The 20506-nt window shown below is 46.1% G+C and overlaps 1 protein-coding gene across 1 annotated transcript in view; it reads left to right on the top strand.

The window, feature by feature from the left end:
- The window catches only part of LOC137413153 (death-associated protein kinase 3-like), a 90288-nt gene that overhangs the window by 29710 nt on the left and 40072 nt on the right, over positions 1-20506 (top strand). The window contains exon 2 of the mRNA XM_068098548.2: positions 14640-14730. Coding sequence (XP_067954649.1) covers positions 14640-14730 — 91 coding nt within the window. The remainder of the gene's footprint in view (positions 1-14639; positions 14731-20506) is intronic.

The following is a 20506-nucleotide window of genomic DNA, read 5'->3' as shown; positions in this document are numbered from 1 at the left end:
TATTGTTATGGGGACAGCCTTGTTGACGTTGTGCCTTGACCATGGGGTCAAGGTGCACGTCCAAGGCTGTTCAAATGTTTGACTTTTTACCTTTTTTCACTGTAAAAAAGGCAGGCCTTCGCGGCGGGCCCAAAACGCTGCACAAGTACTGCATGCAAATCGGACCTGGCAGGAGTAATTCCCTGCCGGTGGATTAAGGGGTCTCACTCCTATTAAGAGGAGTGGTCCCACCTGTATGACCATGCATTGTGGCCCTTTGGGGGGCATGATGCATGCGTTTGAATGACCATGTGCTTCCCCCTCGGGGTTGAGGCACATGTGTATTGTTATGGGGACAGCCTTGTTGACGTTGTGCCTTGACCATGGGGTCAAGGTGCACGTCCAAGGCTGTTCAAATGTTTGACTTTTTACCTTTTTTCACTGTAAAAAAGGCAGGCCTTCGCGGCGGGCCCAAAACGCTGCACAAGTACTGCATGCAAATCGGACCTGGCAGGAGTAATTCCCTGCCGGTGGATTAAGGGGTCTCACTCCTATTAAGAGGAGTGGTCTCACCTGTATGACCATGCATTGTGGCCCTTCGGGGGCATGATGCATGCGTTTGAATGACCATGCGCTTCCCCCTCGGGGTTGAGGCGCATGTGTATTGTTATGGGGACAGCCTTGTTGACGATGTGCCTTGACCATGGGGTCAAGGTGCACGTCCAAGGCTGTTCAAATATTTGACTTTTTACCTTTTTTCACTGTAAAAAAGGCAGGCCTTCGCGGCGGGCCCAAAACGCTGCACAAGTACTGCATGCAAATCGGACCTGGCAGGAGTAATTCCCTGCCGGTGGATTAAGGGGTCTCACTCCTATTAAGAGGAGTGGTCCCACCTGTATGACCATGCATTGTGGCCCTCCGGGGGCATGATGCATGCGTTTGAATGACCATGCGCTTCCCCCTCGGGGTTGAGGCGCATGTGTATTGTTATGGGGACAGCCTTGTTGACGATGTGCCTTGACCATGGGGTCAAGGTGCACGTCCAAGGCTGTTCAAATGTTTGACTTTTTACCTTTTTTCAGTGCAAAAAAGGCAGGCCTTCTCGTGCGGGCCCTAAACGCCGAAGCAAAGAACTGCATGCAAATCGGACCTGGCAGGAGTAATGCCCTGCCGGTGGATTAAGGGGTCTCACTCCTATTAAGAGGAGTGGTCCCAATTGTATGACCATGCATTGTGGCCCTTCGGGGGGCATGATGCATGCGTTTGAATGACCATGCGCTTCCCCCTCGGGGTTGAGGCGCATGTGTATTGTTATGGGGACAGCCTTGTTGACGATGTGCCTTGACCATGGGGTCAAGGTGCACGTCCAAGGCTGTTCAAATGTTTGACTTTTTACCTTTTTTCAGTGCAAAAAAGGCAGGCCTTCTCGTGCGGGCCCTAAACGCCGAAGCAAAGAACTGCATGCAAATCGGACCTGGCAGGAGTAATGCCCTGCCGGTGGATTAAGGGGTCTCACTCCTATTGAGAGGAGTGGTCCCAATTGTATGACCATGCATTGTGGCCCTTCGGGGGGCATGATGCATGCGTTTGAATGACCATGCGCTTCCCCCTCGGGGTTGAGGCGCATGTGTATTGTTATGGGGACAGCCTTGTTGACGATGTGCCTTGACCATGGGGTCAAGGTGCACGTCCAAGGCTGTTCAAATGTTTGACTTTTTACCTTTTTTCAGTGTAAAAAAGGCTGGCCTTTTCGCGCGGGCCCTAAACGCGAAGCGTAAAACTGCATGCAAATCGGACCTGGCAGGAGTAATGCCCTGCCGGTGGATTAAGGGGTCTCTCTCCTATTAAGAGGAGTGGTCCCAACTGTATGACCATGCATTGTGGCCCTTCGGGGGGCATGATGCATGCGTTGGAATGACCATGCGCTTCCCCCTCGGGGTTGAGGCGCATGTGTATTGTTATGGGGACAACCTTGTTGACGTTGTGCCTTGACCATGGGGTCAAGGTGCACGTCCAAGGCTGTTCAAATGTTTGACTTTTTACCTTTTTTCATAGTAAAAAAGGCAGGGCTTCCCTGTGGCCCCCAATACAGGGTTAATAAGCCCGAAATCTGGATTGGCGGCTCTGCTTGATGTTTAGCCAATGGGGACCAATGAATAAATCTCTGTCTGTTGACAGAGTGGCCGGGCTGAAGCCTCCAGAAGACCCTTTGGGTCGGAGGTGACGCTTTGGTCTAGGACTTCGGTCCACAGGAGATCGGGACAGCGCTCGTCACGCTGTTATGTTCGTTGATTATTATCCCCGCCGATCGCACCGCACCCCCTGGTTTTGGTTTGCACTGGTGGGAACGATGGTCTGTGTGGCAGACAGGCTGTTGGTTCCTTGCGGGTTATGCGGTATTTACCGTGTGAGACATAATTCGTGGCTAGTGCTCACCATTAAAGCTAGGAGGTGCCTTGATCATATATATATATATATATATATATATATATATATATATATATATATATATATATATATATATATATATATATATATATATATATATATATATATATATATATATATATATATATATATACGCATATATATATATATATATATACGCATATATATATATATATACGCATATATATATATATACGCATATATATATATATACGCATATATATATATATACGCATATATATATATACACACATATATATACCTGTATATACACATATATATATATACACATATATATATATATCCATATATATATATACACATATATATATATACACATATATATATATATACACATATATATATATATATACATATATAAATATATAAATATATATATATATATATATATATATATATATATATATATATCTATCTATATATATATATATATATATATATATATATATATATATATATGTATACTAGCAGAAGTACCTGGCATTGGCGGGCGGGGGAGGGGAGGGGAGGGGAACGGGGGGGAGGGGAGGGGAGGGTAACGGGGGGGAGGGGAGAGGAGGGGGAGGGGGAGAGGGGAGAAGAGGGGGGGGAGGGTGAGGGGTGGGGGAGGGTGAGGGGTGGGAGGGGGGAAGGGAGGGAGGGAGGGGGGGACCCGGCAGAAGTACCCGGCATTGCTGGGCGGGGGAGGGGAGGGGAACGGGGGGGGAGGGGAGAAGAGGGGGGGAGGGGAGAAGGGTGGGGGAGGGGAGGGGGAGGGGAGAAGGGTGGGGGAGGGGAGGGGGAGGGGAGGGGGTAGAGTGGAGGGGGTAGGGTGGAGGGGGAAGGGGAAAGGGAGGGGGAAGGGGAAAGGGAGGGGGGAGGGGGAAAGGGAGGGGGAGGGGGGAGGAGGAAAAGGGAGGGGGAGGGGGAAAAGGGAGGGGGAGGGGAGAAGGGGAGGGGGGAGGGGAGGGGTAGGGTGGAGGGGGAAGGGAAGGGGGGATGGAGTGGGGAGGGGGAAGGGGGAGGGAAGGGGATGGCCAGTCAACAATGACGTTGCAGTTCTCATGGTCGGAGAGCAGCACAACAATCGGACATATAGTGGGGGGGCCAATGTAGCAGATTGAAATGCCCGGTGAAATTGCTTGTTAATTTTTGGACACTGGTTGGGCTGTCTTTAGGGATGATATAAGTTCTAGAAAAAATATGTCTCCAATTGTTTCAAGTTCTTTATGGCGGCCATTTTGGATTTTCAAAATGGCGGATGTCGAAAACGTAAAATTCCATTATCTTGGCTTCTAAATGACCTAGAGTTTCGATTCTGGTGTCCAGTTGTACATTTTTGGGGATAGAGAATTGAATGAAACCTTCTTTAATAACCTACAAGGGATAAAAATAGGTTTTTATGGCACAGCCGAACCAGTGTCCAAAATCTAACTTAATGCACATCTATCTTAATTGTTATTTGTTATTTGTATGTTCCAGATTCGTGACCCTGAGCTATGATGGAGCCAAAAAGCAAGAAAACCAAGAAAGAAACTGATTTCACACTTTGCATTCAGTGCCAGGATCCCCAAGGTGCACTAGTGACTGAGCCAGCACTGGGCTCATATGCAAAGTTTCTCCAGTTCATCCAGGAGAGGGCACGATATGGTGATGCCGACTTCAAACAGATCAGCGAACGATTAAGCTGTTTCACTGCCACTGACTTGAGGAACAATAAAGCAAAGTGGCACCGGGCATGTTATGGATCTACATGCAACACTGCTCACCTGGAGCGTGCTAGAGTTCGCCACCAGAAAGCCTGCGAACATGGCGACACCCAGCATCTTCATAAGAGGTGTGGACGTCCTTCTTCTGCACCTGCCGCTGCAAGTACCTCAGGTTCTATGCAAGACGAGACTCTTCGCTTCACACGTTCATCATCAACTCCATTCAACAGAGACCTTTGTTTCTTCTGTCAAGAGGTCACTAAGGAAAGTGTACATGTTGTATGCACGTTCAACGCAGGTAAACAGCTGAAGAAAGCTGTTGAAGAAGGCAGCAACCACAAGTGGAAAGTTCAGCTGAGTGCTGCCATCAGTGCACATGATGCTCATGCGATCGACGTCAAGTATCATCTCCCATGCTGGGTGCAGAATGTCCAACGTGCTCCCAAGAGTGGGACATCAAGTGATGACAAAGAACACATACTGCAAGAAACTAATGTTATCAAAATAGCCGCAGACATTGAGTTTGTCAGCCTTGTTCGCTCTCTACTCCAAGCTGGTGAAATTCTCAACATGTCTGACCTGAAGTCGGTTTACTCCAGGATTCTTGACAATAATGGTGTGCACAATGTCCCATCACCTACTACCCAAGGCATGAAGGAGAAAATCAACTCTCACATTGATGACGTTCACTTCATGAAACCAAAACGTCGAAACGAGTCAGACTGTGTATTCTCCACTGCCGTGCGTGATGCAGCTGTCGAAGATGCAATGACGAAGACAAATGAAAAAAACATCGAACAACTGTTTGAGAGTGCCTCTGTTCTCCGCAGTGCCATTGCTTGTCAGAACAAGCACCCATGGCAATTTGAAGGAGAAATGAACACTGATGATGCTGAAAAGCATGTACCCAAAGTACTCTATGCTTTCCTCCGCTGGCTACTGGAAGGACCAGCCACGAGCATTGAGCCAGAGACTATGCGCTCAGCCACTATTCATCGAGATGTTATAACCATCAGTCAGAACATCATGTACGGCTACAAGTCAAAACGCCAAGTCACGTACAAGCCCAAAGAGCCAGATGCACCATTCCGCCATCGCTTAGAATGGCCACAGCAGCTTGCCGTTGCCATTGTAGTCCATCAGTCCACCAGAAACAAGAAGCTTCTGGATTTCCTGCATGGGTTCGGTCTGTCTGTTGATTATAGTCGGATCTTGCGGTTGGAGACACAGCTGGCCAACTCAGTCATAGAGTCTACGACAGAACAGGGTGTATACTTTCCAAGAACCATGCGCATAGGGACGTTTGTCTTCTTTGCAGTGGACAACAGTGACTTCAATGAAGACACACCTGATGGGAAGCGGACACTCCATGCTACAGCCTGGGCACTCTACCAACGACGGGAACATGCACCCTCCACAGATGAACATAGAACACTGACACTACATGACCGAAAGGCCAGACACCGCTCACTCAAGGTTCTGACTGCTCCAGACTTTGTTCCTTGCCAAGCACCAAACAAACAATCTGCCACAGGTACCACGTATAGCTTCAAGACACGGTCAAACCCAGATGTCACCAAGCCGTACTCTGCGACGGACACAGTGTGGCTACTTTCACGCACAATCATGCGAACAGCTGAAGCTGAGGACGTACAAGACGACATCATCCCACCAGATGACCAGCTGCAAGCTGCAGAACCCCAGCATGCTGACCCTGTTGGGTCACTCGTCCACGATCCAAAACAACCACCTGGCAGTAGGATCAAGCATCACGATATCCCAACTTGGACAGCCTACAACTCACTGCTCTCCTCTTCGAAGCCTCTGACAGAGGTCAACGCCCTGCCATTGGTAGCAGCACCAGCCCATGAATGGCAAACACTGATAACAGTCTTGAAACAGACACAGCAAATCAACTGCATGGTCATGGGTCCCGATAGGAAGACAGTGATCACCTTAGACATGGCCCTGTATGAGCGAGCCAAACAGCTGGAGATGACCAGAGATGACTGCAAAGGCAAGTGGGTACTGCGACTAGGGGAGATGCACACTGTGATGGCTGCACTGAGGGCTGCTGGGAATGCCATAGAGGACAGTGGTCTTGACGAGGCTTGGTCTGAGGCTGATATCTATGGCCCAACAACGACCAGACAAATACTGGAAGCCAAGCACATGAAGAGGGCTTTGGAGGCCCACATCACCACTGTCCAAGCCCTCTTCGACCTCTATGTGGACGAATTGTTCCAAGAGCATCCCCATCTGAGGGGCCCATGTACCCAGTCAGCAGAACAGTTGCCCAGAGCTGTCATCTACACAACCGAGAGGAGATGACAAGCGCGCAGAACAACATGCTAGCTGTCCTCGAGTCAAACGAAGTCCTGGAGGCCATGGAAAAGTTTGATTTTGCAATGGCTGGGACACTACTACCATGCACAGACAAAAGCAAGCTCATGGGCATCCTAGAAGATCTACCCAAGAAGTCAACTGGCACTGGTCAGCAGCCAGACGACGACAATCCTGAACATACTCCACCCCCTCCCAAGAAGGTGACTGTCATAGACGGCATGGCATTAGTGCAAGCAATGGGTAAGCCACAATGGGTCAAAACATGTGCCCAGTGGGCTGGCCATTTCAATGCAACACTGGACTGCAAGACCAACGGGTATGATGAAGTCCACCTCGTGTTTGACCGATATGATCTGCCAAATTCACTGAAAGAGGCCACACGGGAGAGGCGCCAAGGTGGCAAGCCGCCCACTGCTTACCACGTTCAAGACAGCACCCCGATTGGGAAACTGACAGCAAAACAGTTCCTGTCGCACACCAACACCAAAGATGAGCTAACTGTCTATCTGGCAAAGAAAGCTCTGTGTCACTTTGAGGGGACTACCAAGGTCTTCATCGTCACTTCAAGGCAGGATGTCTTCTCCAACTGCATGGATGTACAGCATCTCCGTAGCTCCCAGGAGGAGGCTGATACGAGGATCTTTCTTCACAGTCTAGATGCCGTCCGAAGAGGTGCAACACAGCTGTACATTCAGTCACCTGATACTGATGTATTCATCCTAGCACTCCACCGGTACCATGAACTATGCAAAGACACATACTTCATCACGGGTGTGGGGAACAAGAAGAGGCAAATCTCACTGGAACCAATAGTACATGAACTTGGTGTCAGGAAGGCTGCAGCCCTACCAGGATTCCATGCATTCACGGGAGCAGACCAGACTGGTCGGTTTGCCGGCAAGGGAAAGCTCACATGTTGGCAAGCCCTCAATAGGTGCTCTGTTGAGGTGGTATCTGCGTTTCATGACCTTGGGGCCTCTGAGGAGCTGAGAGCTGACACAGAAAGTGACATTGAGGCATTTGTATGCCAGCTGTATGAGCCTCGTACTACAGTTGTGGATGTGGGCAAGCTGAGGTGGAGACTGTTTACCAAGAAACAGCTAGAGGTACAGAAGCTGCCACCAACACGGGGAGCTTTACATGAAGCCATTGCTCGTGCACATTTCCAGGCCATGGTGTGGCATCAGGCTGATGTACCGGACCCCCAGCTTCCACAACCAACAGAACATGGATGGAGAGCAGAAGGAGATCAGCTGGTGCCCATCACAACCAAGGACCCTCCAGCCCCAGCTGCCATCACACATCTAATCAAATGTAACTGCAAGAAGACCCAATGCATGTCTCACTGCTCATGCAGGTCTCAGCATCTCAACTGTTCTGAGATGTGTATGTGTGGGGCAGATGAAGAGGTGTGTGGTAACACGGGTCAGGAGCGCCCCATGGGAATCGATAACACTGATGATGAGGAGGATGGAGATCCTTCAATGTAACAATGAACACTGCCAACTAAAAATATTGCACAAAGACATTATAAGTGTACATTTGAACACTAAAGTCCAGCCTTTATGTGATTTAGAAGTGAAAATGATGGAAAAAAATATATATATGTGTTGGCATAAGTGCGTGAAAATCCAAGATGGCTGCCATAAGAACCCTTTTGATCATATGTAGGTGTATAAATGTGTGTTTATTGGATTAAGTATCCGCAAATATGTACATTTGGACACCAAAATTAACACTCTAGGTCATTTAGAAGCCAAGATAATGACAATTTCGGTTTTCAACAAACGCCATTTTGATAATCCAAAATGGCCGCTATAAAGAACTTGAAAAAAATGGAGACATATTTTTTCTACAACTTCTATCATCCCTAAAGACAACCCAACCAGTGTCCACAAATTAACATTTGAATTCAACGGGAAAACATTGGCCCCCCCACTAATAGTCCTGCATATTCGCAACAGCACGAAGCTGATTTTGGAGACTCACCGATCCTGTGACGTCCTCCAGTACCGGCGTTGCCGGGCGGGGGAAGGGAGACCCGTACATTCCCAACCCGTACATTCGCCCTCTCGACTCAAGCTCACTCGGACAAAAGCCTCTCACAAATTACACCGTGAAGGCCCAATGGTCATGTCTATGCCACAAATCACGGGCGCACTGAATTGAAAATATATAGAATGCTCATACTCCGTGAAAAGTGAAGCCGCCGTGTCGCCATCTTGGTCAGCACAACTCGACCAACTCACTTCGCGGATCTCGTTTTGTGCGGCAAGAAACTGCTCCAATCGGTTACGGAAGGGTTGTGGAAAGATGTTTCACAGCTGTTTCAAAGACATTTAATTCATATCGCACAAAATCGATACAAAACACGATCGCATAAAAGGTGAAGTGACGTGTGACGGGATGGAACATCACGTGATGGCTCTGAGCGAATCAGTCTGGCGGCGGGAATGGAACATCACGTGATCGCTCTGAGCGAATCAGCGAGCTGCTCTGGAACCGGCTGAGATTAGCGGGTACTTCACTGAAATGCGCTGAGGTAAATATGAATAAAAAATATGAATCGTCAAATATTTTGAGTTCGGCCATGCTCGTCCCACGCTCAATGGCCATGTCTATGTCAAATATCAAGCACGTAAGCCTCTCCGTTTAGGAGTCTATCGGTAACATTACACACACACACACAAACTGTTTTATATATTTAGATATATATATATATATTGTTGCGGTTTTTAGAACCCTCCACTTTGTAAATATTGTAATATCCCTTATAAATAATCCTCTGTAAATATTCCCATTTTGGTGTAAAAGGTCAAAGGTCGCACCCTAGTTAGGCCACGAGCAACACGTAGCACACCATAGGATCTTCTTTAGTTATTTCATTTGTGTGTTTTTCAGGTAAGGATCTGTTCCCAATAGTTTGACTCTGCGTTGCATTAATCAAATAACCTAGGCCCCTTTTTCCAATCCTATTCATATTGCAGCGTAGCCTTCCTCCAAATTGGACTCCCTTGCTTACCAGTAGCGTTCGCTGCCTGGCTCAGCTGCCATTACGCATGGGGTCAAGCTGGAGAGGAAGGGCGGAGCGCCAGGAACGAAGGCGTGGCCCCTCAATGCCCCATCAAGGGGCGGCCCGGTGAGCGCTCGCGACCACTCAGAGGCGAGGCCAGCTCACCGGTAGGCGGATCCAAAAGGCAAGCGGCTTGATACGCGAGTGGGCAATATAAGCGGGTGCATGGGACTACTTCGAGAGATGAGCCAGAGAGATGAGAGGAGATGAGCCAGAGAGATGAGTGAGAGAAGAGAGGTGCCCAGGAGAACGATTTGAACCGATGCGAAAGGAGTCCTTGCTTGCCGTTTATGAACTATTGGAGGCGCACAACTGGCGAAGGCTAAGGGACAATTTGTTGCATACGCCGCATCCCAGTCTTTCCCCCGCGATATAATTGTCCGCTCACGTTAAAACGCCCCGCGAAGCTGCCGGTCGCTTGCCGCGGTACGAGTGAATACCCGGAGCGTGGACCAGAGCGGAGCGTGAACCTGGGGCCGGACCTCGACGCCTAGCATCTGCTTGGACCCTTCTCTTCCTTCCTTCCTACCATTACCAACTCCCGTGTAAGTCTGTCTGTATTGTCCTGGGCGTGTTAATTAAGAGTGTTTAAGGTTGCCCTGTGTCCTTTTATTTCCTCCTTTTGTATATTCTTACTCTTTCGTTTCCTCTTCATTATTGTACAATAAATTCGGTGTTCTTCCTTTATCTGATTTCTTCTCATCCGATCGCTTTCGTCCTGTCCCCAATTGAATATCGGTGGCACGATATAGGAACCGCTTATAATCGGGTTTAGACGACCGCTAACGGCTCGAGCTTCGGATTGCTAAACCGCTCGGCAATCTTCCATCTTGTTTGTGGTTCGAGCAGAAGTATCGCCCTACTTTGAGGAGAGGTTGGCAGAGGTATCTGGGAACCCGTTGACCAGTCACCCTGGTCAATCTCAACCCCGCAAAGGAGCGCGATATCTTCTAGGACTCGGACGGCCAGCTTAATAGACGAGGGGATTAACCCCCCCTCGGTAAGGGGAGCGCCATACTCCGAGATCCGCAACAATATATATATATATATATATATATATATATATATATATATATATATATATATATATATATATAAATAAATATATATATATATATACATATATATATATATATATATATATATATATATATATATATATATATATATATATATATATATATATATATATATACACAGTGCATTCAGAAAGTATTCAGACCCCTTCACTTTTTTCACATTTTGTTATGTTGCAGCCTTATGCTGAAATCGTTTAAATTCATTTTTTCCCTCATCAATCTACACTCAATACCCCATAATGACAAAGAGAAAACAGGATTTTAGAAAGTTTTGCAAATTTATTAAAAAGAAAAAACTGAAATATCACATTGACATAAGTATTCAGACCCTTTGCTATGACACTTGAAATTTAGCTCAGGTGCCTCCCATTTCTCTTGAACATCTTTGAAATGTTTCTACACCTTGATTGGAGTCTGCCTGTGGTCAATTCAATTGACTGGACATGATTTGGAAAGGCACACAACTGTCAATGCATATCAGAGCAAAAACCAAGCCATGAGGTCGAAGGAACTGCCTGCAGAGCTCAGAGACAGGATTGTGTCGAGGCACAGACCTGGGGAAGCCTACAAAAAAATTCTGCTGCATTGAAGGTTCCCAAGAGCAAAGTTGCCTCCATAATTCTTAAATGGAAGAAGTTTGGAACAACCAGGACTCTTCCTAGAGTTGGCCACCCAGCCAAACTGTGCAATCGGGGGAGAAGGGCCTTGGTAAGAGAGGTGACCAAGAACCCGATGATCACTCTGGCTGAGCTCCAGAGATCCTGTGTGAAGATGGGAGAAACTTCCAGAAGGACAACCATCACTGCAACAATCCACCGATCTGGGCTTTATGGCAGAGTGGCCAGACGGAAGCCTCTCCTAAGTGAAAGGCACATGAAAGCCCACTTGGAGTTTGCAAAAAAGCACCTAAAGGACTGTCAGACTGTGGAAAACAAGATTCTGTGGTCTGATGAAACCAAGATTGAACTGTTTGGCCTCAATTCTAAGCGTCATGTCTGGAGGAAACCAGACACCGCTCATTACCTGCCCAATACCATCCCAACGGTGAAGCATGATGGTGGTGGCAGCATCATGCTGTGGGGGTGTTTTTCAGCAGCAGGGACTGGGGGACTGGTCAGGATTGAGGGAACAATGAATGGAGCAAAGCACAGAGATATCCTTAATGAAAACCTGAAACAGAGCGCTCAAGACCTCAGACTGGGCCGAAGGTTCACCTTCCAACAGGACAATGACCCTAAGCACACTACCAAAACAACGCAGGAGTGGCTTAGGGACAACTCCGTGAAGGTCCTTGAGTGGCCGAGCCAGAGCACAGACTTGAACCCAATCAAACATCTCTGGAGAGACCTGAAAATGGCTGTCCACCGACGATCCCCATCCAACCTGAGAGAGCTTGAGAGGATCTGCAGAGAAAAATGGCAGAAAATCCCCAAATCCAGGTGTGCAAAGCTTGTCGCGTCATACCCAAGAACACTCGAGGCTGTAATCGCTGCCAAAGGTGCTTCAACTAAGTACTGAGTTAAGGGTACTAGCAACAGTACCCGCCCTATGGGCGGGGCTTCAATTGGGAGGCCCAAATGAAAAGGCTAAATATCAGAAATTGAAGTCTTTTTTTATTTTAAACGATTTATATAAACATCTGTTAAATCTCGATCGGTGCAGCCGTTTGTGCAGCACCTGGGAAAATAACGTCATGCGGGAGCAATTATCAGCAGGATGTGGCAGTGTGGGGGTCCACGTTTCTGATCCTCCTTCATGCCGAAGGTGCCCACCACTTCTCCAAGCATTCCGCTCTTCAGATCCGTCATGACAGATTTAAGCTTGATACTGAAGACGCGTGCAGTTAGTCCTCCCGATGTCGTATGTGCTACTGATACGTGTTTCCTTCATTGTAAAAACTTCCAAATCAACAGTTAAAAGGATTTTGAGCCGATAGCTGTTACGGCCTTGGCAAGATCGATGGAGACAGCGATCTGTTAGCGTATTCACCACCCAAATAGCTATGTGGAATTCTCTCATGTAGAGATTAAACTAATCGTGTTCACAATCGTTATGTCGTATGTACTCCCAATACATGTTTCCTTCAGTTGAAATGGGTTAGAATTCTCTCAAGCAGGGATTCAACCCATGTCCTTATAAAAGGTCTTTGTCTGAGGTCACCGAGTTCGATCGGTGCAGCCGTGCAGTGATCGGTGCAGCCGTTTGTGCGGCACCCGGGAAAACAACATCGTCACAATGAGAACAATGAACGTTATGCGAACGCGAATGTTATGCTAGCAACGGTACCTGCCCTACAGGCGGGGCTTCAATTGGGAGGCCCAAATGAAAAGGCAAAATATCAGAAATTGAAGGTTTTTTTATTTTAAACAAATCATATAAACATCCGTTGAATCATATCACACGCAAATCATCAAAATCTAAACAGTATCTTTAGAATTTCAATAAAAGCCACATCACTGTTCATATTGGTAAATATTATTCCATCGTGTTTCAAATCGTGATCGATACACTATAATCGTGATCGTGATCGTGAATCGTGATCGATAATCGTGTTCACAATCGCTATGTCATATGTACTCCCGATACGTGTACCAAATTCACGATACGTGTAACTGTACCAAATCAACAGTTAAAAGGATTTTGAACCGATAGCTGGTACGGCCTTGGCAAGATCGATGGAGACAGCGATGTGTTAGCGATCGATGGAGACATGTTGCTTTCCCGGGTGCCGCACAAACGGCTGCACCGATCGCGTGGCACCCGGGAAAGCAACATCGTCACAATGAGAACAATGAACGTTATGCGAACATGAATGTTATTCGGGAGTCCAAACCTGAGAATGCTGGAGACCAAAGCTGAATTTGGGAAAAACGAAATAGCCTATTTTACTCCTGGAGATCCCAGGATTACCCACCCAAAATATCGTTTCGATCGGTTCAGCAGTTTTTACGGTACCTTCGAACAGACAGACAGACGGACATTTGGTGAATTATAGTAAGATGAATACTTATGTCAATGTGATATTTCAGTTTTTTCTTTTTAATAAATTTGCAAAACTTTCTAAAATCCTGTTTTCTCTTTGTCATTATGGGGTATTGAGTGTATATTGATGAGGGAAAAATAATTCAAACGATTTCAGTATAAGGCTGCAACATAATAAAATGTGAAAAAGTGAAGTGGTCTGAATACTTTCTGAATGCACTGTAAAAATAATTTATCCCACATTTAAAATTGTCCCTGTTTTTACAAATAATAAATCCCTTGTTGACGTTCCTTTCCCATCTGTGCTGTGTCCATCCTTTTCTCCATTGAACCAGCGTTGTTCGCACTTAGGTTAGCCTGGGAGGTTATAATTCCCCAACAAATTGGCTCATTCAGTCCGGCATGCATCAGCAGTGAAGATCAGAAGCCCTAATTAAGATCCAATTAATATAAGATTGGTGCATAGCTAAGGGTGCGTCCCGATTGGAAAACCACGTGGCACAGGTAAACGGTGGTCAGAAGGAGAACCCTGAAATTGGTGGACCAATTGGCGTTCGCGGTTGGCTTTCAACCTGACATGGTACGAAGTTTTTTGTGCTCAGTAGCCTCAGGCCCGGTAAGTACAAGGAGAACCAAGGATTCCCACTCTTAGTACAGCCAAAACTCTTGGCCGTAACAATATAATATATACGTATATATTACATTTGTCCATTGTCTACTCGTCTAATGTCACCTTAATTCATATAAAAGGACACTAATGTCTACTAAAGTCTTTCACCTGCATGAAATGTATGTACATGCTCCTCCATGAGCCTTAAATCAATGTATAAGAATGATGTTAAATTTCACGTTGCATTCTATCTGTGAGGTAGCGGGCTCTAAATCATTGCATGAAAAAGCCAGCCAAGTGCTGATCGTAGACTGGATGAAGGATTGCAAGGTTGAGTGTCATTCATTTTGATTCAACCAAAAAAAGTGTTCCGGATGCATTTACAACAGATGTGATATTCCTTTTTTTTCCAGTCCATGTTTCTTACTACATGAACAATGGGGTTTTGAGTGTACGTGAAACAGATCTGAAAGATGCATACGAATTGAAAGAAGAGATAAGGAGGTGAGAGCATCGGTGTCTAATTTATTTCACAAATAGTTATTGTGTTTAACGTCTCTTTCATATTCAAGTGCAAAACTCCATTAGTGATGATGATGACACTAAAGCAATTTGGCTGAATGAATCCCAGGTGATTTGCCTCATCTTGCTGGTTTCATTTGGGGTTTGCCTCATATTTTCTTCAATATTGCATGACATTTGCTCATGAATAAGTTCCTTTGTCTGAATGTCATACTGCAATCAGTGTTGACTAGTGCTTGCTCAACACCACAAGTGAATTGCCAATCATTAAGAAGAACCTGTTGGCATTATATCCATATTCCTCATGTTATCCACAAAGGATTTATGCACATTTCACATCTTCTTGAGTAAGGGTTAGCCAGACTATTTTGTAGTTATCTGCTTCTCAACCAGTCAAAAGAGGCAATTCGGGGATATTTATCAATTCCATTTTAACACCCGTCTGCAAAATACAAAGCATGATGTTTAAACAGTGCAACCAAACTTTGCATGGCCTACTCTTTCATGCAGAGGAAGGTCGGGGATAAAAAACAACATTTGGATAAAAAATTGACCCCAGATAAAACCAGATAATTGGCCTTCATGCCTCAATCGGGTGTTGTGCTTTATACACGGCCTGCGTTTTGCTTTCCTGGGAGCGATCGAGTAATACGTATTGTGAAGATCGTATGTTGAGGTTGCAGTGATTTATTGGCAACAACACAAATTTAATTAAAATCGTGTTTACAGAAGCTCCAGTTATTATAAAGATTGGTTTGTATATGTTTATTATAAGCACCTCAGTGTTCAGGCCTCGAGTGAGTACATGCATTGCTTATACACTGCCAGGGTTTTTAACCCAGAAGCGATACAACAACAACAACAACAACATGCATTTTAAGGCCATTTTCCCTGCCAGAGCGGGGGTTAGCCTTGCGGTCCCCATGACAATCTTCTCCATTTTGCCCTATTTTCTGCATCTCTCCTTGTTAGCCCCGTGCCCACATTTCTTCTTCCACCATCTTTAGCCAAGTCTTTCTCGGTCTTCCCCGTCCTCTACTTCCTTCTACATTCATTTCCATCACTCTTCTCAACCAGCCACTTTCATCCTTCCTCAACACATGACCAAACCATCTCAAACTGTTCCTCTTCACAGCATCAATCACAGGCTCTATTCCCATCATCTTTCGCAATCTAACCCAGATCTAACCCGGAAGCAATCAAGTTATATATTTTGCGATTGGCATGCAATGAATATTTTAATAAATATTTCATTTCATTCCTCCGGGCAACACTTCAGCTTGTACATGTATATATATGTATATATATATATATATATATATATATATATATATATATATATATATATATATATATATATATATATATACAGTGAAACCTTGACTTACGAGTTTAATTCGTTCTGTGACCGAGCTCGTAACTCAATTTGCTCGTTTCTCAAATTAAATTTCCCCATTAAAATGAATTGAAATGCTATTAATCCGTTCCAGCCCCCCAAAAACCACTCCAATTTTTTTTGAAATATATATATATAAATATCTCGCTCTTTATATTTCACCTGTATGCAGCATACAAGTTGGCAGGATGGCCTGGACTGGAGGTACGCACACTTGACTCTAAACTGTCCAGCCTGGGTTTGAATCCCGACCCAGCTATAACCTGTCATGTCGGTGTTTCACAGGCAGGGTGATTCATCAATGTGTGTGCCGCTAAACTGGGCGCCCCGTTTGCGTCCCATTAGTTGTTGGATGTTAAGGATCTGTGTAGTGTTCTGGTAGTGTTCTGGGCCCTGTGCTATTTCTGGTCTTCATCAATGACCTCATCGAAATGAGGATCTGTGTAGTGTTCTGGTAGTGTTCTGGGCCCTGTGCTATTTCTGGTCTTCATCAATGACCTCATCGAAATGACCTCATCAATGACCCATCGAAAACCTTGCTATTTTCTACCCCCGGTAATTCACCCCAGAGTCCTTGCAGTGTTCATATGTTTTATTCCTCTCCCACCTCCCCCCAAGTCCTCCCGATGTCCCTGCTCTCAAATGTTGTGTTTGTGTCCTTCCCCCTCTCTCCCCATCTTGTCTGCCGCTCCCCTTGTTTTTTGTGTTTTGTGTGTCGGTTTGTCTTTTTGTGTGATTAATGTTGGCTCTTTCACGAGCCTCGATCTTGTATACAAAAAAATAATAATAATAATAAATCTCACCGTGTCTTCCACAAAGAGAAGGCGAGCTATCGCCGGCACTCTGAACAAGTTGTGGCCTGGCATGCTCTTCTCCTCTGCCGTTATATACGTCCTCCTCGGCATCTTTTTCCAGAAGAGCCCTGTCTCGTCACAGTTGAAGATTTGCTGGGGGATGTATCCTTCGGCTTCTATCAGTTCGGCAAAAGTTATAATAAAATCTTCAGCTGCCTTCACATCCGAGCTTGCTGCCTCACCATGCCTGACGACAGAGTGAATGCCGGTCCTCTTCTTAAAATTATCAAACCATCCCCGACTGGCTTTGAATGACTCTTCCGATGCCTCGTCCGTTGATGTTCCCGCCGTCTGCTGCACCAAATCCCCGTAAATGTCTCGTGCCTTCTCACAGATGATGCTCTCGGTCACGGTATCTCCTGCGAGCTGCTTCTCCGTCAACCACACAAACAACAACTTCTCCATCTCTTCATGGACGGAGGTCCGGAGCTTTGAAATAATTGTAACGCCCTTGGCTGGCGTTATAGCCTTTATCGACTCCTTCTGCTTCAAAATCGTACATATCGTAGAAGTACTACGATCGTACTGCCTCGCCAAGTCGACAACACGCACACCTCGCTCATGTTTTTCGACGATTGCATGTTTTATATCCAAGCACATCATCCTCTTCTTCTTCTCAGCACTTGCCCTTGGCACTCAATTTCTTAGGACCCATGGTTAAAACTAGGAAATTTTCCAAAATAACAAAAATGCGAAAACAAAGCAACAGCGATATACGGCAGAGATGCTTGCATGGCAAGATAACCATGTGACCTGAACGCTCGTTGGGCCACCTAGTGGCGGGTGGCGTAAGCTCGTAACTCAGATCTCGGCTCGCATCACAAAGCAAAAAATGCCCGAGCGACGGCTCGTATCTCGGAAAACTCGTAAGTTGGTGCACTCGTAAGTCAAGGTTTCACTGTATATATATATATATATATATATATATATATATATATATATATATATATATATATATATATATATATATATATATATATATATATATATATATATATATATATATATATATATATATATATTGTTACGGACACGGCTAAAGATGTTGCTTGACCGAGCGGAATGGCCACCGTGTTCATACAGTTAACCCGATTACCCCGAACGTTGGCCAAATCGCGTCACAGATATTCAATTGGGGAAAACTCTAAAGCGATCGAATGGAAAGAGGAAGAAGAGGACGAAGACGTACAGAAGAGGAACAGGATTTATTATTTATATCACACAAACGAAAAGGAGCAGTCAAGGTTATTTACAGCAGGTGACACAGTGCAAAGATTAGCTTATCTAACTGGCTTACTTAGCCCCAGACAGACCACGGACAAACGGACAAGGCTGACTCACACAGGGATTGATGGCCGGTAGACCGATGGCACAAGGTGCACCTTGGCTCGGGGACAGGATACAGCTCAGTCTTTGGGAGGTCTTTCTTAATGGCAGAGGTCTCTCGGCGCTCGGAGGGTGCGTCCTTTCTCCTTCAGCTCTGCGCGCATCTGACGTCACCACTCCCTCTCTTGCGCATGCTCAACGGGGAGTGACACGCCCTCGGCTGGTTGGTTCCACCCCAACTGGGGGCCGGTCCGCCGCTTCCATTGGGTGCGGGGATCACCGGGCTCCGCCCTTGACGAGGGGCCGACAGGGAGCCCCTGTTTGTTAACCCCGTCGAGCACATGGCCAACCAAACCAAGCCAACCAAGCTGGATTGAGGACGTGCACTCCCCGCGCTCGTGGTTGTTGTTGTTGTTGCTGCTGTTGTAGTTGTTGTTACTGAGAACTGTGAGGAAGAGCTGCGGGGAGGTATTGGGAGGTTCTAAACTTCCTAACGGTGCCATACAATCACATTCTGGTGCAACGAAGGGTCAGAATAAATGGAAACGAATCCTTAACTGACATAGACTAAGAATAACTAGCAAGATGTCCTATAGTTGTCTACGTGAGATGCGGTGGACCTGGATGCGACATTTAATGGGGGGAAATAGGGGGAGGTCGGGTCTACAGAGTGTTGGTTACAGAAAGTGGGACTAGGGATTGAGGGATTGGGGAGAGTTGGGGAGTATTGAGGAAATAGGGGAATATTTACAAGCGGATATGGATGGATGTAAATCCCATATCCGCAACACTGCACCCTTCTCTACCTCGGGGCTTCCCGACCCGATAAATTTTTACCTACTTTAGTGTGGCACTCAGATTTAGTTCCCTCTACTATTAACTCAACCCTGAGTGCGACAGTTTTACAGATATTCACAAATGAGTAAATATGTCCCCCTGCGACGTTGCACCCTTCTCCTAACAGAAACACACCCACAGGATAACCGAATCGCGGAATGGTCTTCAAACTATACATTGACGGTGGGGAGCATTATTTACTTTATTTACAAAACTAACCCAGGACCTGCGATTGTTCTTTCTGGGGGGAGACAGTCTGCTTTGCATCGACGCACCATGAAAACACCCAAAACGCACCAATACATTCTCAAGCACCAATCAGTGCAGTCACCACTGTTCATCAATAAAATAAAACCAACAACCCCTAACCCTGCAGGTGATCTCTTGCTCTTCGTCTCCCTCTGCTGGTTATTATTATTTGTTCTTCCAGATGTTGTCATTCTTTCATTTTCTTACTGGCGGCCTATTTGCAATAAAGTATGCCCAATGTGTCCATTTTTATTTTCTTTATTTATGGCCCACAGGGCTGACTACGTGTGGTTCACCTGTGGGGCATCGGTGCCCTGTGGCCAAGGTCCGCCAGCAAGATTTCGGGCCCTCATGGCCGGTTCCAGCAGAGGGGCCATGCCCCAACCCATGGGGTCCATCAGTGGTGCTCGGCCACAGACATGTGGTCCATAATGTGGTGCATCGATGCAGACAGCTGGTTCTGAGAGTTCCGGGCGCACAATGGCCGACTCACGCACGCTCCCCTCGGCGCCCAATGGCACACAGGTCCTCATGTGGGAGACAAAAAGGGGGAACAAGACAGATGAGCGAGGGGTAAGGTCTCAAGGGTACACATCCATAAAGGCAATGCAAGGTGAAGTGCGTACGGAGAGCGAAGTGAGAAAAGCTCGTCCCTACCGTACGTCACCCCCCTTGTCACCTACCCTACCCTTGCCCTTACCCCATATTTACAAAAATCTACATCTTTACAAATTCGTCACTACTGTCACGTCTTCCCCATTTTTCTCCTATACCAAATTCGTTACCACAATCCCTCTAACCAAACTTTGCTCTCACCAATTCATCATCAATCCTCATAAGGAGGGAGAGATGGAACAACAAAGAACAATGTCACACCCACGTCATGATGCGTCTCACATTCCAAACATTTGCATCAAAAATAATAAAACAACCTGGCATGGTGTGGAGTACCTGTCACCTCAGGTGAGTGGATGCAGATGGTGCGAGGAGACTCCAATCCTAACTATCCTCTAAATGACATTAACACACTTTACACTACCCAGGGTCTTTCCCTGCCAATCCATTGGCCACTTACACTATGGGTTCTAATAACCAA

The sequence above is a fragment of the Myxine glutinosa genome, chromosome 7 (assembly GCF_964187855.1).
Source record: "Myxine glutinosa chromosome 7, kmMyxGlut1.1, whole genome shotgun sequence".
Classification (NCBI taxonomy): domain Eukaryota; kingdom Metazoa; phylum Chordata; class Myxini; order Myxiniformes; family Myxinidae; genus Myxine; species Myxine glutinosa.
The sequence above is the reverse complement of the archived record's forward strand: the minus strand, read 5'-3'. Positions and strand labels throughout refer to the sequence as shown.